Here is a 13,034-nt window from a genome sequence, read left to right as displayed (position 1 = left end):
CTGACTGTGCCACAGAAGCAGCTGCGTCTCTATGTCAGCTCAGGGCTGGGACGAGGGCTGGCTTCTTCCTTTTCTCTCCGTGAAGGGCACTGCTGGGCAGCAGTTTGGAAGCTGGGGGGCCTCTGGTCCCAGACCTGGCCCCTTAAGTCCTGGTTTCTTCCTCTATGAAATGGGGGCAGGGACAGCCCTCTTTGCTTCCTCTTCCATCCTCTTCCCCAATTAGGGCCCCGGGAAATTAAAGGAGAGGCTGGGACGCGTCCGAGCGTCCAGAGCCAGAAAGGGAAAAGCAGAGGGCGTGGCCCCGGCAGGGAGGCGGGGTCGTGTGGGGTCGTGTGGGGTGGGGGGGGGGGGGGGGGGGGGGGGGGAGGACAGGGTGCTGGCAGGGCCGGGGGCAGGCAGTCCCCCAGCTGGGCTGGGGTCGCTCCCTTCGCTCGGGTCGCCCGGGGAAGGCGCGTGCGGCCATGGTGATCATGTTCTCGGGTCTGCGTTTGCTGCTGGGGATCTTCTTCATGCTCACGGGGGCGGTCAAGCTCTCCGAGAGCCACATCCCGGTCCAGGTGCACGCGCAGATGGTGAGCGGCGGGCGGGGGCCGGGGGCGGCTGCAGAAGGGCGGGGGCGGTGCGCGCGCGCGTGCCCACGGAGCGCCGGGTTTTGGCTCGGCTGCGCTGAGCTGAGCTGTGCCGCGCCTTGGGGAGGGGTTGGGGGTCTCCAGGCCCCACTGCATCCCCTTACTCTATTGCAGAGAGGCAGCCTATCCTAGCAGCCGTCCGAGCCTGCGCCCGTGTGAATGATTTAGCTACTACGGGATTCAGAGGGGTGACCGAGAGAGGAGAGAAGGGGGTCATCAGATGATGGGGTAGACGAGGCCAGGGCCCCTGTCGCTCCCTCCAGGTGGTAGGCAGAGTTGTGCCTCCAGAGACTGAAGGGTAATTCAGTTTACCTGGATCTTTGCCCGTGAACGTTCAGAGAGAGAAGGAATCATAGGATCAGGGACCTCAGAGAGCATCTGCCCCCTCCTCATTTTACAGATGAGAGAACAGAGGATCAGTGACATCCTACCTGAGGTCACAATAGAGCCAGGATTTTTAACTCGGGTCCTATTACCTCGACTGAATGTTTTGTATCTTTGCAAGCTCATAGAGCCCAACCAAGACTGTCAGAGGCAGAAGAAATTCTAGAGTTAGGGAGTCCAATCTAGATGGCACAGTGGAGAACGCCGTGGGCTTGGAGTGAGGAAGATTCGAGTTAAGATGTGATCTTGGACACTAACTGTGTGACCTTGGGCAAGTCTCTCAGACTCAGTGCCCTCACTTCACGTTGAAAAATGGGAATAATAAATAGCACAAGATTGTTGTAAGGATAAAAAGAGATAATGCTTGTGAAGCCCCTTACCAACCTAAATATAGCTATAAAAATACCAACTATTGTTATTATTCATTTTACAGTTGGGGATACTGACACTCTGAGTTGGGAGTTGGCTTGCTTAGTGAAAGCTCCATATTCCTCACCTGGTACTAAGGCATCTTGGGTCATATCTGTACAAATGACAGTAACCGATTTATCCAGCTTCTTGGGAGCCTGTGTGGGGGTGGGGTGGGGGTAGGATGTTTGATGGGAAAGGAAAATGTGATCTCTGCCCTTTTCCTTCCTTCTTCAAGACCCTTCATCTGGGGAGCAAAGTCTGAATTCTGTCATCCCCTTCCCCTTGACCTCCTTGGTATTCCCTATATAATATCACTCCTTGTCTTTACACAGGCTGCCCCCCTCCCCCATTCCTGCAATTTTCTGCGGACTCACTTCTGCCTATCCCTAACTCTCTTTAAGACTTGGCTCAAATGCCATCTCTTACAGGAGGCCTTCCCCCTCCCCACCTCTTGTTAGTGTTTTTTCCTTTCCTTTAAAATTATTTTGTCCTTTACATATATTTTCAGTCAACTTACTTATGACCATATTGCCTTCCTCCTTTACCCAACTATGGTAAACTGTAAGATCCTTAAGGGCAAGAACTGGCTTTCTTAAAGACCAGATAGATACAAAGTATCTATCCCAGTGCCTGTCTTAAGCCTTTAATAAATTCTGGAGTGAATTTCCCCAAGTCCCTTGGCTTAGGGGTGGTGGGGGGTGGGGGTGAGGGTAGAGTTCACTGTGGTCCTGTTGCTGATTTTAGTGACAGAAGAGCCCTCACTTTGAATGAGGATGTACCCCCTCTCCCTCTTCAGGGTCCTGGCCCTGTCTTACCATAATGATGTTGAAAATAACTCCTGGCCTCTCTTTAGCCCTTTACATAACTTTCAGGGTGTATTTATGATACTCATAAAACCTCTGTAGGATAGGAGTTATTAATCCACACCTGAGACATGAGGTAATGGGCAATTTCCTTCATTTCTCACTGCCTCCTGGGTTACATTGGGAGTTAAGCTGGGACTAGAACCCAGTTTTCTTGGCTTCCTGCTTAGGTAATACACTGCTTCCAGGGGACTCCTCACAGGAAGGGAGGGTTTGTTCTCCTGTTCTTTAGATGTTCTTGGGAAAGTCGTTCCTGCCATGTTCCTTGGTTGGGAGTTTGGTGAGGGGAGGTAGAGATTGTTTTTCCCTCCCCTTGCTACCTAATCATCTGGGCTTTGACTTTCCTTTCCTGGCTTTGTTTAGGGGAGGATGTGGTAGCTGGGCAGTCCAGGGAGTGTGAAGGGTCTGGCAGGGCTAGGATAGTCCAGAATAGACAGTGCTGGCAGCAGAGTTTAGCCAAGATGGGCTAGGGGCCTTGGTGCTTGTTCCTTAGCAGAGGAAGGAGGTGTTTAGTGGAAGGGAGTAACAGAGAAAGGGGGCAGGAACACTTGTCCATGGAAGTCGTCATTAGACTTCAGATATTTATGGCATTGCCTGTGTCAGTATCAGGTGCCAGCTTAAGAGGGTTCCTGGGGACCTTGGTGGCGAGGTATCCAAGAGTTGGTAAAAATGTTAGGTTACTTCAGCCTTCCAACCTCTCCTACCCCCAAATCTGCTGAAGTATCTTCATCCTCCATTTATTATTTAGGGCAGACTTGTTTGAGATCATTTGCATGGAAAAAGCCCTGGCCTGGGAGTCAAGAGAACTGGGTTCTAGCCACTAGCTCTGCCAATAAATAACTCCATTTTTGACCTTGTACATAGAATCTTGGGATATTGTAGCTGGAAGGGACCTTAGAGATAACTTTAATCCAGCAGTTCTCAAAGTATGGACAATGGACCTTAGGAGGCATCCCCCAGATCCTTTTGGGAGTCCATGAAGTTAAAGCTTTTTTCCTAATAGTAAGATGTTTTATTTCTCATATAGTAAATATCTCATGTGGTGAATTTCTCATTTGGTAAATATGTAGATATAACCTACATAAACAAAAGATCTTTAAATTCCTCAGTAATTTTTAAGAGTTTGAAGTAATCCTGACACAGAAAGTTTGAGAACCCCTGTTTTAATACAAGCCCTCTCTGGGAAATTAATTTTTCTTTTAATTTTTCCCATCTATTAGTATTCTTTCCTTCTTGAAATTACTCTGTATTTCTTGGTGTTTTGTTTTCTGGAGAGACATGGTGGCTATTGTAGTGAACCTGAGGTCTGGAAGAACTTGGCTCAAAACTCATTTCTGACATTTAACGGCTGTGTGACCTCTCTAGGCTTCAGATCCACATCTGTAAAATGGGGCCAATGAGCCTTTTAGAACTTACTTCACAGGGCTGTTGTGAAGGCTGAAAGGAGATCACATACATAAGGTGATTAGCAAACTTTCAAGCTTTAAGTAAATGTCAATTATTATTATTTACTCCCTGCTCCTGTTGTGTGAGTTTACTTCAGGGCTCTCTCCTGGGCCTTCTTCTCTTCTGAGTGTTGTCTCTTGGTGAACCCATGAGCTCCCATGGTTGTAGCTCTTACATCTATGCAGATAACTCCCTAGTCTACCTATCCAGCCCTTATCTCTCTCCTGAACTCCAGCCTTACATCTCCTCTGCTTCGTCCCATAGGTATCTTAAACTCATCATGTTCTAAACAGAACTATGAAATTTTTTTCCTCCCAAACTTGCCCCTCCTCCTGGCTTTCTCATTTCTGCAGAGGACAGCACAAATCTAGTTACCTACGTAAACAACCCAGGTATCATTCTTAACTCTTTATACTCATTTAAACAACACTGCCCCTCCCACCTCTTCCCACAATTAATAAACCTCGACATCTTGTGGATTCTATCTCCTCCACATCTCTCTTGTCCATTCCTTCCTCTCCACTAACTCTGAAGCCACCCTGGTTCAAGATCTCCTCATCTCTATGTGGACTATTACAACAGTCTCCTGATTCTTCTCCCTGTATCCAACCTATCTGCTCGACAAGCCATCATCCTCAAAGTTGCCTAGTTGATATTCATAATGATAACAAAAATAGCTGGCCTTTATGTAGTACTTTAAGGTTTGCAAAGCACTTTACAGATTTATTTCATTTGGTCATCATAACAACCCTGGGAGGTACCTGCTATTATTATCCCCATATTTCAGGTCATTTTATTCCCCTGCTTAAGCTTCTGAGGCAGAACCATTTTCCTGTGAATATTTTTTATCAAAGAATATGACTAGGCAGTTTTCAGATGTAGAAATTCAAGCTATCAACAACCATGTGGGGAAAAATGCTCTATAATAGTGAAAACTTTTCAGTTCTACCCATCAGATTGACAAAGAAGACAGAAAAGGAAAATGATGATTGCTAGAGAGACTATGGAAGAACAGGCACACTATTGCATTGTTGGTGGAGCTGCAAATTTGCCCAGGCATTCTGTAAAACAGTTTGGAGCTCTGCCCCAAAGGGATAGCAACACAAGACCTGTACTCCAAGGAGATCAAAAAGAATAAGGGGCCTATATTTTAAAATATTAATGGAATTTTTATAACACATGTCTATATTTCCTCCTGGCCCTCTTTGTTTTTTTTTTTGTGCATTTTAAAAAGATATTCTGATCACCTTCTTTTCTTTGTTGTTTTTTTTTCCTTCCTTTTTTGGCAGCCCTAACTCTCGCCCTCTTTTTCCTCCTACCACCTTTTCCCCATTTAAAAAGAAGAAGAAAAACAAAACCCTGGTAAAAAATATGCATAGTTAAGCATCCCTATATTGGCTGTGTCTAAAAATATATGCCTCATTCTGCACCTTGAGTCCATTATCTCTGCTTCAGGATGTGAGTAGCTGGCTTTATCGCTGGTCCTCTGGAATCCTGGTTGGTCATTGCATCCATCAGAGTTCTTAAGTCTTTCAAAGTTGTTTTTCTTTACACTGTTGTTGTTACTGTAGAAATTGTTGTCCTAATTCTGCTCACTCCACTTCATCAATTCATTCTCTGAAATAATCTCTTTCAATATTTCTTATAGTGTCATAACATTACATTACATTCATATGCCATCACTGGTTCAACTATTCCTAAATTGATGGATATTTCCCATTTCTATGCCACTATAAAATTCCTTAAATATTTTAAAATATAGTCCCCTTCTTTTTTTTATCTCCTTGGAGTACATGCATCAGTCAGTGTGTATGCTCTCACTAAGTTGAACCCTAATGAGGTCAAAGAAAAATTTCATGAAGACCTGGAGACCCTCATCATCTTTGTGCTGAAAGAGGAAAAGCTTATAGTTCTGGGTGACATTAATGCCAGAGTAGGCACAGACAATTAGACATGGCAGGGAGTTCTTGGGAGGAATAGAATTGGAAATTGCAACCTTAGTGGTCACTTACTACTGAAGACTTGTGCATCTCGTGACATTCTCATCAACAACACTATCTCCCATTTATCTAAATGGAAGATAATAAATGCCACAATAAAACTTCATGGGTGTTCTCTTGCAACAAATATTGACAGTTAATAGACTGTGTCACTGTAAGGAAGAGAGACAGAGAGGATATGAGAGTGAGGAAGATGATGTGTGGCACAAAGTGCTGGACTACTTACACTTATCCTCTCCAAGCTAAATATTCACATTGAATAAAAACAGTGAAACCAAGGCAAGATGACTACTAGAAGATTTAATATCAACAGATTAGGGTGCTTCAGCACTTCACTGCTAAACTGAGCCAATACATGTCTGGCAACAGTAAAGCGGAACAGGAGTGGGCAGCTTTCAGAGATTTGGTGTATAGCACTGTAATTTACTCATTTGGGTCAGAACACTTACAAACGTCAAGAATGGTTTGATGAAAATGATGGGAAAATTCAGAAGCTGCTATACAAAAAAAACGAGAACTCCACAGGGTTTATCAGCAAGATAGTTCACCCATCTCTGAGAAGCCAGTGTTTAATTCCACCAAAAGTAAAGTGCAAGTGAAGCTTAGAGAGATGCAGGATTCTGGACTCAGTAAGAAGGCAGATGAAATTCAGTTTTACACTGATAGTAACAATTCAAAGTGCTTTTATGATACCCTGAAAGTTATTTGTGGGCCAAAGACTTTTGGTGCATCTCAACTACTCAGTCCTGATGTAGCCACATTAATTAGTGATAAGGACATGATGCTGGAGAGATGAACATTTCCACAATGTTCTGAATAGACCATCATCAATCAGTGCAGAAACCACTGGCCATGTACCACAGGTTGAAGTCAATCCCTCTCTAGCTGAACTACCAACTAAAGAAGAGGTTTTGAATGCTATTAGGCTCTTATGTGGCAAAGAACCTAGTGCTGATTCTGTCCAACTGAGATTTATAAGGTGGGGGATCCATTGTGCATACAAAGTTCACTGAAATTTTTGTGTTATATGGCAAGAGGAGGTTATTCCCCAGGATTTGAAGGATGCCTCCATTATCCATCTCTATAAAGGAAAAAGAAATAGATTGTCCTGTTACAATCATGGGGGGGATGTCTCTATCTTAGTCATTGCTGGCAAGATTCTTGCCAGAGTTCTCCTTACTAGGCCTGATTCTTCACCTGGAAGATGGTCATCTACCTGAAAGCCAGTGTGGCTTCAGAAAGGGCTGAGGAATATTCGACATGGTGTATTGTCAGTATATTTCCAAAAGCCAACTTCTGTGGTTTGTTTAGACCTCTTCAGTATTAATGGTATTGTCACTCAACCAAATGAAGAGCTGTAGGCACAAGGAGAGCTGGTGGGCAGGCAAAGCTGCCATAAGTAAGTCATGTGACAGGATTAAGACTTGCATCTTCCCAGTTTTAATGTATATTCACAAGTATTCCATGCATCCTAATCTTGTACCAAAGATAGTTTAGTAGTAAATTATTTTTAAAATTTTATTTTTTAAGTAAATGATTTTTAAGTAATACTGGCACAATATTAAAAAAAACTTCACATAATGGTCACACCCCATTTTTGGGCAAAAAAATTGGCATAAAATCTCCAACTATTATGTGGTGAAATATGGTACTCCAGTGGGCTGGCCACAATGCTTGAATGCCTAAAAGACTATTTTATGGAGAATTCACACAGGGCAAGTGCTCCATGGTGGTCAGAAGAAGTGATACAAGGACACTCTCAAGGTCTGTCTAAAGAACTTTGGGATCAATTATAAGACATGGGAGACAACTGGCGCAGGACTGCCCCACATGGTGTGCCCACATCAAAGAAGGCACCATGCTATATGAATGAAACAGGACTCAAGTAGCTCAAAAGAAACTTGAGATGCACAAATTTAGAGTCATCTCCTCTCCAGATGTTCATGTACACCCTTTGTGCCCGACCTATGTTAGAGTCTTTTGAGCTCCTCTTGGCCTGATCAGCCACAGTTGGACATACTCTACCTTGTCCCCAACATAGTGATATCATTTTTGTCCTCTTTGAGAATGAAGGACAATTGCCTTTAGGGTAACTATAAATGCTTTTTGGGAGATTTAAGGGACTTGATAGTTTGGCTCCATCTACCTTTCTTGGCTGATTACCTAGTATTCCTCCAAGCTATAACTGGAATGTCCTGCTTGCTGTTCCCCATACATAACTTTCTATCTCCCGCATCCATGTCTTTGCACAGTCTATACTGGGGGTATATTGGTAAATATTTAACTGGCTATCCAAAAAAAAAAGGAAAAAGAAAAAGTACACAGGACACACTTTTTTGTTTAATCTGCATTATTAATGCTTTTGCTTTCACTTTCTTAAGTCTAGAAAATCAACAAAACAATAAATTAAGCCCTGATTTGTGGTATTTTCTGATTTCCAAGGTGTAAATGCTCATACTGTAAATTTAGCAATCTTCTGGGTCAAGTTACCTCCAGCTCACTCCTGGCTATATACCCAATGCCTGACATTCTCTTTTTCCTCACCTCTGATTTTTGAAACCCATAGTTCTTTTTTCTGTGATGTAGAACCCATCCTCACATTGACAATGTTGACAAAAAAAGGAAGATGACACATGTTTGAGGGACTTTAGGAAAACAGGCACATTTATACACTATTGATGGAGCGATGAATTGGTCTAGCCATTCTGGGGGGCAATTAAGAACTATTCCCCCAAAGTTACTACATTTTGCATACCCTTTGATAATGTTAGCACTTATAAGGTGCTTTGAAATTTGCAAATCACTTGACATGTTATCTCATTTGATTCTCTCAGCATCTTGGGAGACAGGTGCTATTATCCCCTTTTACAGATGAGGAAACTGAGGCTGAATGGTTAAGTGATTTGCCTAGGGTTACAAAGCTAGTTAGTATTTGAGGATGGAATTTGAACTCAGATCTTCCTGATTCCAAATCTAGTTGTCTAACACCTAGCTATCTGCAGTAGTGCTATGGCCCATAACCTGAAGAGATAAAAAAGAGGAGGGGCAGCAAGGTGGTGCAGTGAATAGTGCACTGACCCTGAAGTCAGGAGGACCTGAGTTCAAATATGACCTTAGACACTTGACATTTAACTAGCTGTGTGAACTTGGGCAAGTCACTTAATCCCAATTACCTTGCCTTTCCCCCTCCAAATTTTTTTTAAAAAGAAGAAAAAGACCTATATGTAAAAAATATTTATAGCACCCCTTTTGTGGTAGCAAAGAACATCAATTCAGAAATGTCTGACCAGATTATGAAAGTAATAGAATTGGATTGTGTTGTAAGACATGAAGAAAGAGATGATTTCAGAGAAGCTTGAGAAAACTTATATGAATTGATGAACAGTAACATGAGCAGAGCCAGAATGATTTACATAGTCAGTAAAGCATTATAAAATGGAACAATTTTAAAAGACTTAATAACCCTCGTGAGCACAATGATCAGCCATGATTCCAGAGGATCAATAATGCTTCCCACCTCCTGACAGAGATGGACTTGGAGTCATGGTGCAGAATGAGACATGTTTTTCAGTATGGTCAGTGTGGGAATTTGTTTTGCCTATGTATATTTGTTAAATGAGTTTTTCTTTTTCCTTCAGCTTGAAAGTAGGGGAAGTGGATGGGATGATGAAAAATAAAAAAGCATTAGCACTTTTCAAGGCTTATTAGCCCCTTAAAGAGACTTTTCCTGCTTCCCCCAGTTGTTATATTCCCTCCAAATACTTTGCATTCATTGCACATTTTTAATATATTACTCTGGAAATTGTGAATAGTTCCCTTTTTTCACAGAATGTCAACTCCTTGATGGCAGGGAATGTCATTTTTGTCATGCTATCCCCTTGTACTTAGTAGTTATTTAATAATTGTTTATTGAATTGAATGGGGAAGTTATATGAGATGGTGTCTTAAGATTCCCTTTGATTCTTTCATTCCATACACTTGTAGCGTGCATGACATCTTGTGGTTGCCCAAAATGTTTTATTTTTTTTAAGCTAGAGTCAGCTATGTGGTATAGTGGTTAGAGCAATAGATCTAGTCACGAAGATCTGAGTTCAAATCCAGCTTCAGACACTCATTAGTTGTACAATCAAGGGCAAGTCACTTGACCTTTATTTCCCTCAGTTTCCTTATTTTGTAAAATGGAGATAATGTTGAGGATCAAATGAGATAATAATTACAAAGCACTTAGCATGGTTCCTGTCACATAGTAAGTGGTATATAAATGTTAGCTCTTCTTCTTTACTATCATCATGCTAGGTGGTAGTACAGTGGATAGAGTGCTGGAGTTGGAGTCAGGAAGATCTGGGTTCAAATTCAGAGCCAGACACTTATTAGCTGTGTGCTTCTGAACAAGTCACTTAACCTCTATTTTGCTCAGCTTCCTCCTCTTCCTATCTGCCTCAGTTTTCCTCATCATAAGTTGGGGATAATAATAGATACCTCCCAGGGTTTTTGTGAAGATCAAGTGAGATGAGGTATATAATGAGCTTTGCAAACCTTAGCCTTTATCCTATTATGTTAGCTGTAATCCTAAGATTGCACTTATTATTAGCTATAATCATCATGAAACTTTATCCATTGATGCTGTGTTGGCCAGTATCCAGTGAGAACTATGTACTACACCAGCCTGCTCTCTGCCTTGGTAATTTCTGCAATTCTGAATGCAGACCCAACTAGAAAGAATTCCCTAATGGCAGGGCTCTATCCTTAGCCCTGTGCTAGCATTGGTAGATAAGGACAGTGATGACATAGTTAACCCTATCTACAGATATCATGAAGCTTGATAGGAAAACTAGCCTGTTGAGCTGTAGAATTGAAATCCAAAAAGACCCTGAAAGGCTTGAACTAATGAGATAAAATGTAATAGAATGCAAAATCTGGAACTTGTATTTTCTTAAAAAGTCAATAGAACAAATGTAGGGTAGGGGAGATATGACTTAATTAGGTAATGACTGAAGCAGACCTGAGACTTTTAGTAGAAGTGTAAGCTCAGTATAAGTCAACAAGGTGACATGGTGGTAAAAAAAATAACTTTATTAAAATTTTTTTTGTCTATACTTCTGATTTCTTTGGCATAGGGAATTCCCAAAGAGGGAACTCCTTATCCAATTCTAATCAGCAATAATTCTATAGTGTGTCTACAGTCTGACAGTTCTACTATATTACTGAGAGTTGCTTGGGGCATTGAATGGTTGAATGACTTATTTATGGTCACACAGCCATTGTAAATCAGAGGTGGGGTTTGAACCCTCACTTCAAGGCCAGCTCTACAGACTTATTGAAACTTTGGTTAATAATACAGATAGCTAGCATTCATACTGAACTGCCTATGTTCCTGGCACAGTGCTAAGCACACAATATCAACACATTTGATCCTTACTACAACCCTGAGAGGTAGGTGTTATTATTATCTTCATTTTATAGTTGGGGAAACTGAGGCAAACAGAGGTCAAATGACTTGCCCACAGTCACACAGATATTTGTCTGAGGAAAGATTTGAACTTGGGTCTCCCTGATTCCAAGTTTGGTTCTATAGACTTACTGGATTTTTGGCTGTATTTAGAGGCATATTTGTTCAGAATGAGGGAGATGACAATCCTGCTGTCCATTGTCCTGATCAGACCACATCTTAAGTATTGCGTTCAATTCTGAGTGTCCTGTTTTAGGAGGGACTTTTGACAGATTGGAGTTTATGTAGAGGAGGGAGCCCTGGAGAGGCCTGATGAATGTGTCCTATGAGAATCAATTGAATGAACTGGGGTGTTTATTCTGGAAAAGAGAAGAGTTAGAGGGGAATAAGGAAAAAAAAATCATGGGTCCTAGCTCAGGGAAGGGGAAATGATAGCTTTCTTCAGGAGGACAGTGGTGGGAGTGAGATTTGACTTGTCTTTCCTGATAGAATGGACTTGATTTGAAGGCAGAGAATGTTCCTTTTTTTTTTCTGGCTTGCCAGCTTTGGTGCTTAGCATAATGGCTGGTATATGGTATTTGTTGACTGGTTGATTGATTGCTGTGGTCGGCTCCATAGGGCAAAGCTAGAAAAGGGGGCAAGTTTGAGAGGAAGGGAAATTTTGGTTTCAGATAAGGTGACGCTTAAGAAACATCCAGTGATGGAACAGACTGCTTTGGGAGTAGAGCTTTCCTCCAGCATCCCTGGACATGTTTGAGCAGATGCTGGATATCGTGTTAAAGACACTTGGTAAAGGGGATTCCTATTCAGGTATGAGTTAAACTGCAGGTCCTCTGAGGTCCCTTCCAACTCTGATTCTAAACAGAAGCAGATGACCAATTCAGAACCCAATAGGAATATATATTGTAAACCTTAAAGTGCTAAGTAAATGTGAGAAAAGGCAATAATAGTTCTTGGCACTGTCAAATGTTTGTGTGTCAGAAGTAGATGTGGTTTAATCAGTAGAAATGATTTTAAGGTGGATTACTATGTGCTTTGCTCTTGTACCCTAAGATCTACAAGACTTTCAAAGCCATCTGACTTGTAACTGAAACCTCTTATGTGTTGTTCCCCTTGTTTCACCAGTTAGAACATGAGCTGCTTGAGGCTAGGGTCTATCTTGTTTTTCTATTTATATCCCCAATGCTTAGCACAATTCTTTCTTTCTTTCTTTCTTTCTTTCTTTCTTTCTTTCTTTCTTTCTTTCTTTCTTTCTTTCTTTCTTTCTTTCTTTCTTTCTTTCTTTCTTTCCTATACCACTGATTTCCATAGCTCGGAAAGGCGCTCAGAACACAGAGATATGGAGGGCTTTTTTCCTCTCATCTCCTCTGACTATCCCATCCATGGCAAGCAGTGTGGATACACTCCCAGAATTCTCTTATCAGCCAGGGCTCAGTACATCCTCATTGACTATTGATGGCCATTCCTGGTCTCTTCTAGAAGGCGCAGATGGTGAAGTTTGCTTCCATGTTACCATTGAAGGCCCTGGGCTACAATCCAGATCCTGGGGAACTTCTGGTTATAATGGGCTGTGTGGAACTTTTGGCTGGTCTCCTATTGGCCACGGGACCCCCCTTGCTACAGGATCTCTGCAGCATTTTGCTCACTCTGGTTATGATCGGTAAGCTGGGGCCAGGGCTGAAGCTTGGTTGGGGCTGTAGTCCAAGCTTGGGGCTGGGTGATAGGCACTGGGGTCTTCTTCCTCTTTCCCACTTTGTACTTCTCCCCAGGGTCAGGAATCTGCCCTTTTTGAGAACCTAGGAAAGGAGAGAGAGAGAGAGAGAGAGAGAGAGAGAGAGAGAGAGAGAGAGAG

At 42.3% G+C, this 13,034-nt stretch overlaps 1 protein-coding gene across 1 annotated transcript in view; it reads left to right on the top strand.

The window, feature by feature from the left end:
- Positions 1-365: 365 nt before the first annotated feature.
- Positions 366-13,034, top strand: part of TMEM35B (transmembrane protein 35B) — a 16,353-nt gene continuing 3,684 nt past the window's right edge. Inside the window, exons 1-2 of the mRNA XM_069068191.1 lie at positions 366-572; positions 12,662-12,842. Coding sequence (XP_068924292.1) covers positions 462-572; positions 12,662-12,842 — 292 coding nt within the window. The 5' untranslated portion in view covers positions 366-461. The remainder of the gene's footprint in view (positions 573-12,661; positions 12,843-13,034) is intronic.

The sequence above is a fragment of the Petaurus breviceps genome, unplaced genomic scaffold (genome assembly GCF_028583685.1).
Source record: "Petaurus breviceps papuanus isolate PSGF00001 unplaced genomic scaffold, PetGlider_PUasm1.0 90760, whole genome shotgun sequence".
Classification (NCBI taxonomy): domain Eukaryota; kingdom Metazoa; phylum Chordata; class Mammalia; order Diprotodontia; family Petauridae; genus Petaurus; species Petaurus breviceps.
The sequence above is the reverse complement of the archived record's forward strand: the minus strand, read 5'-3'. Positions and strand labels throughout refer to the sequence as shown.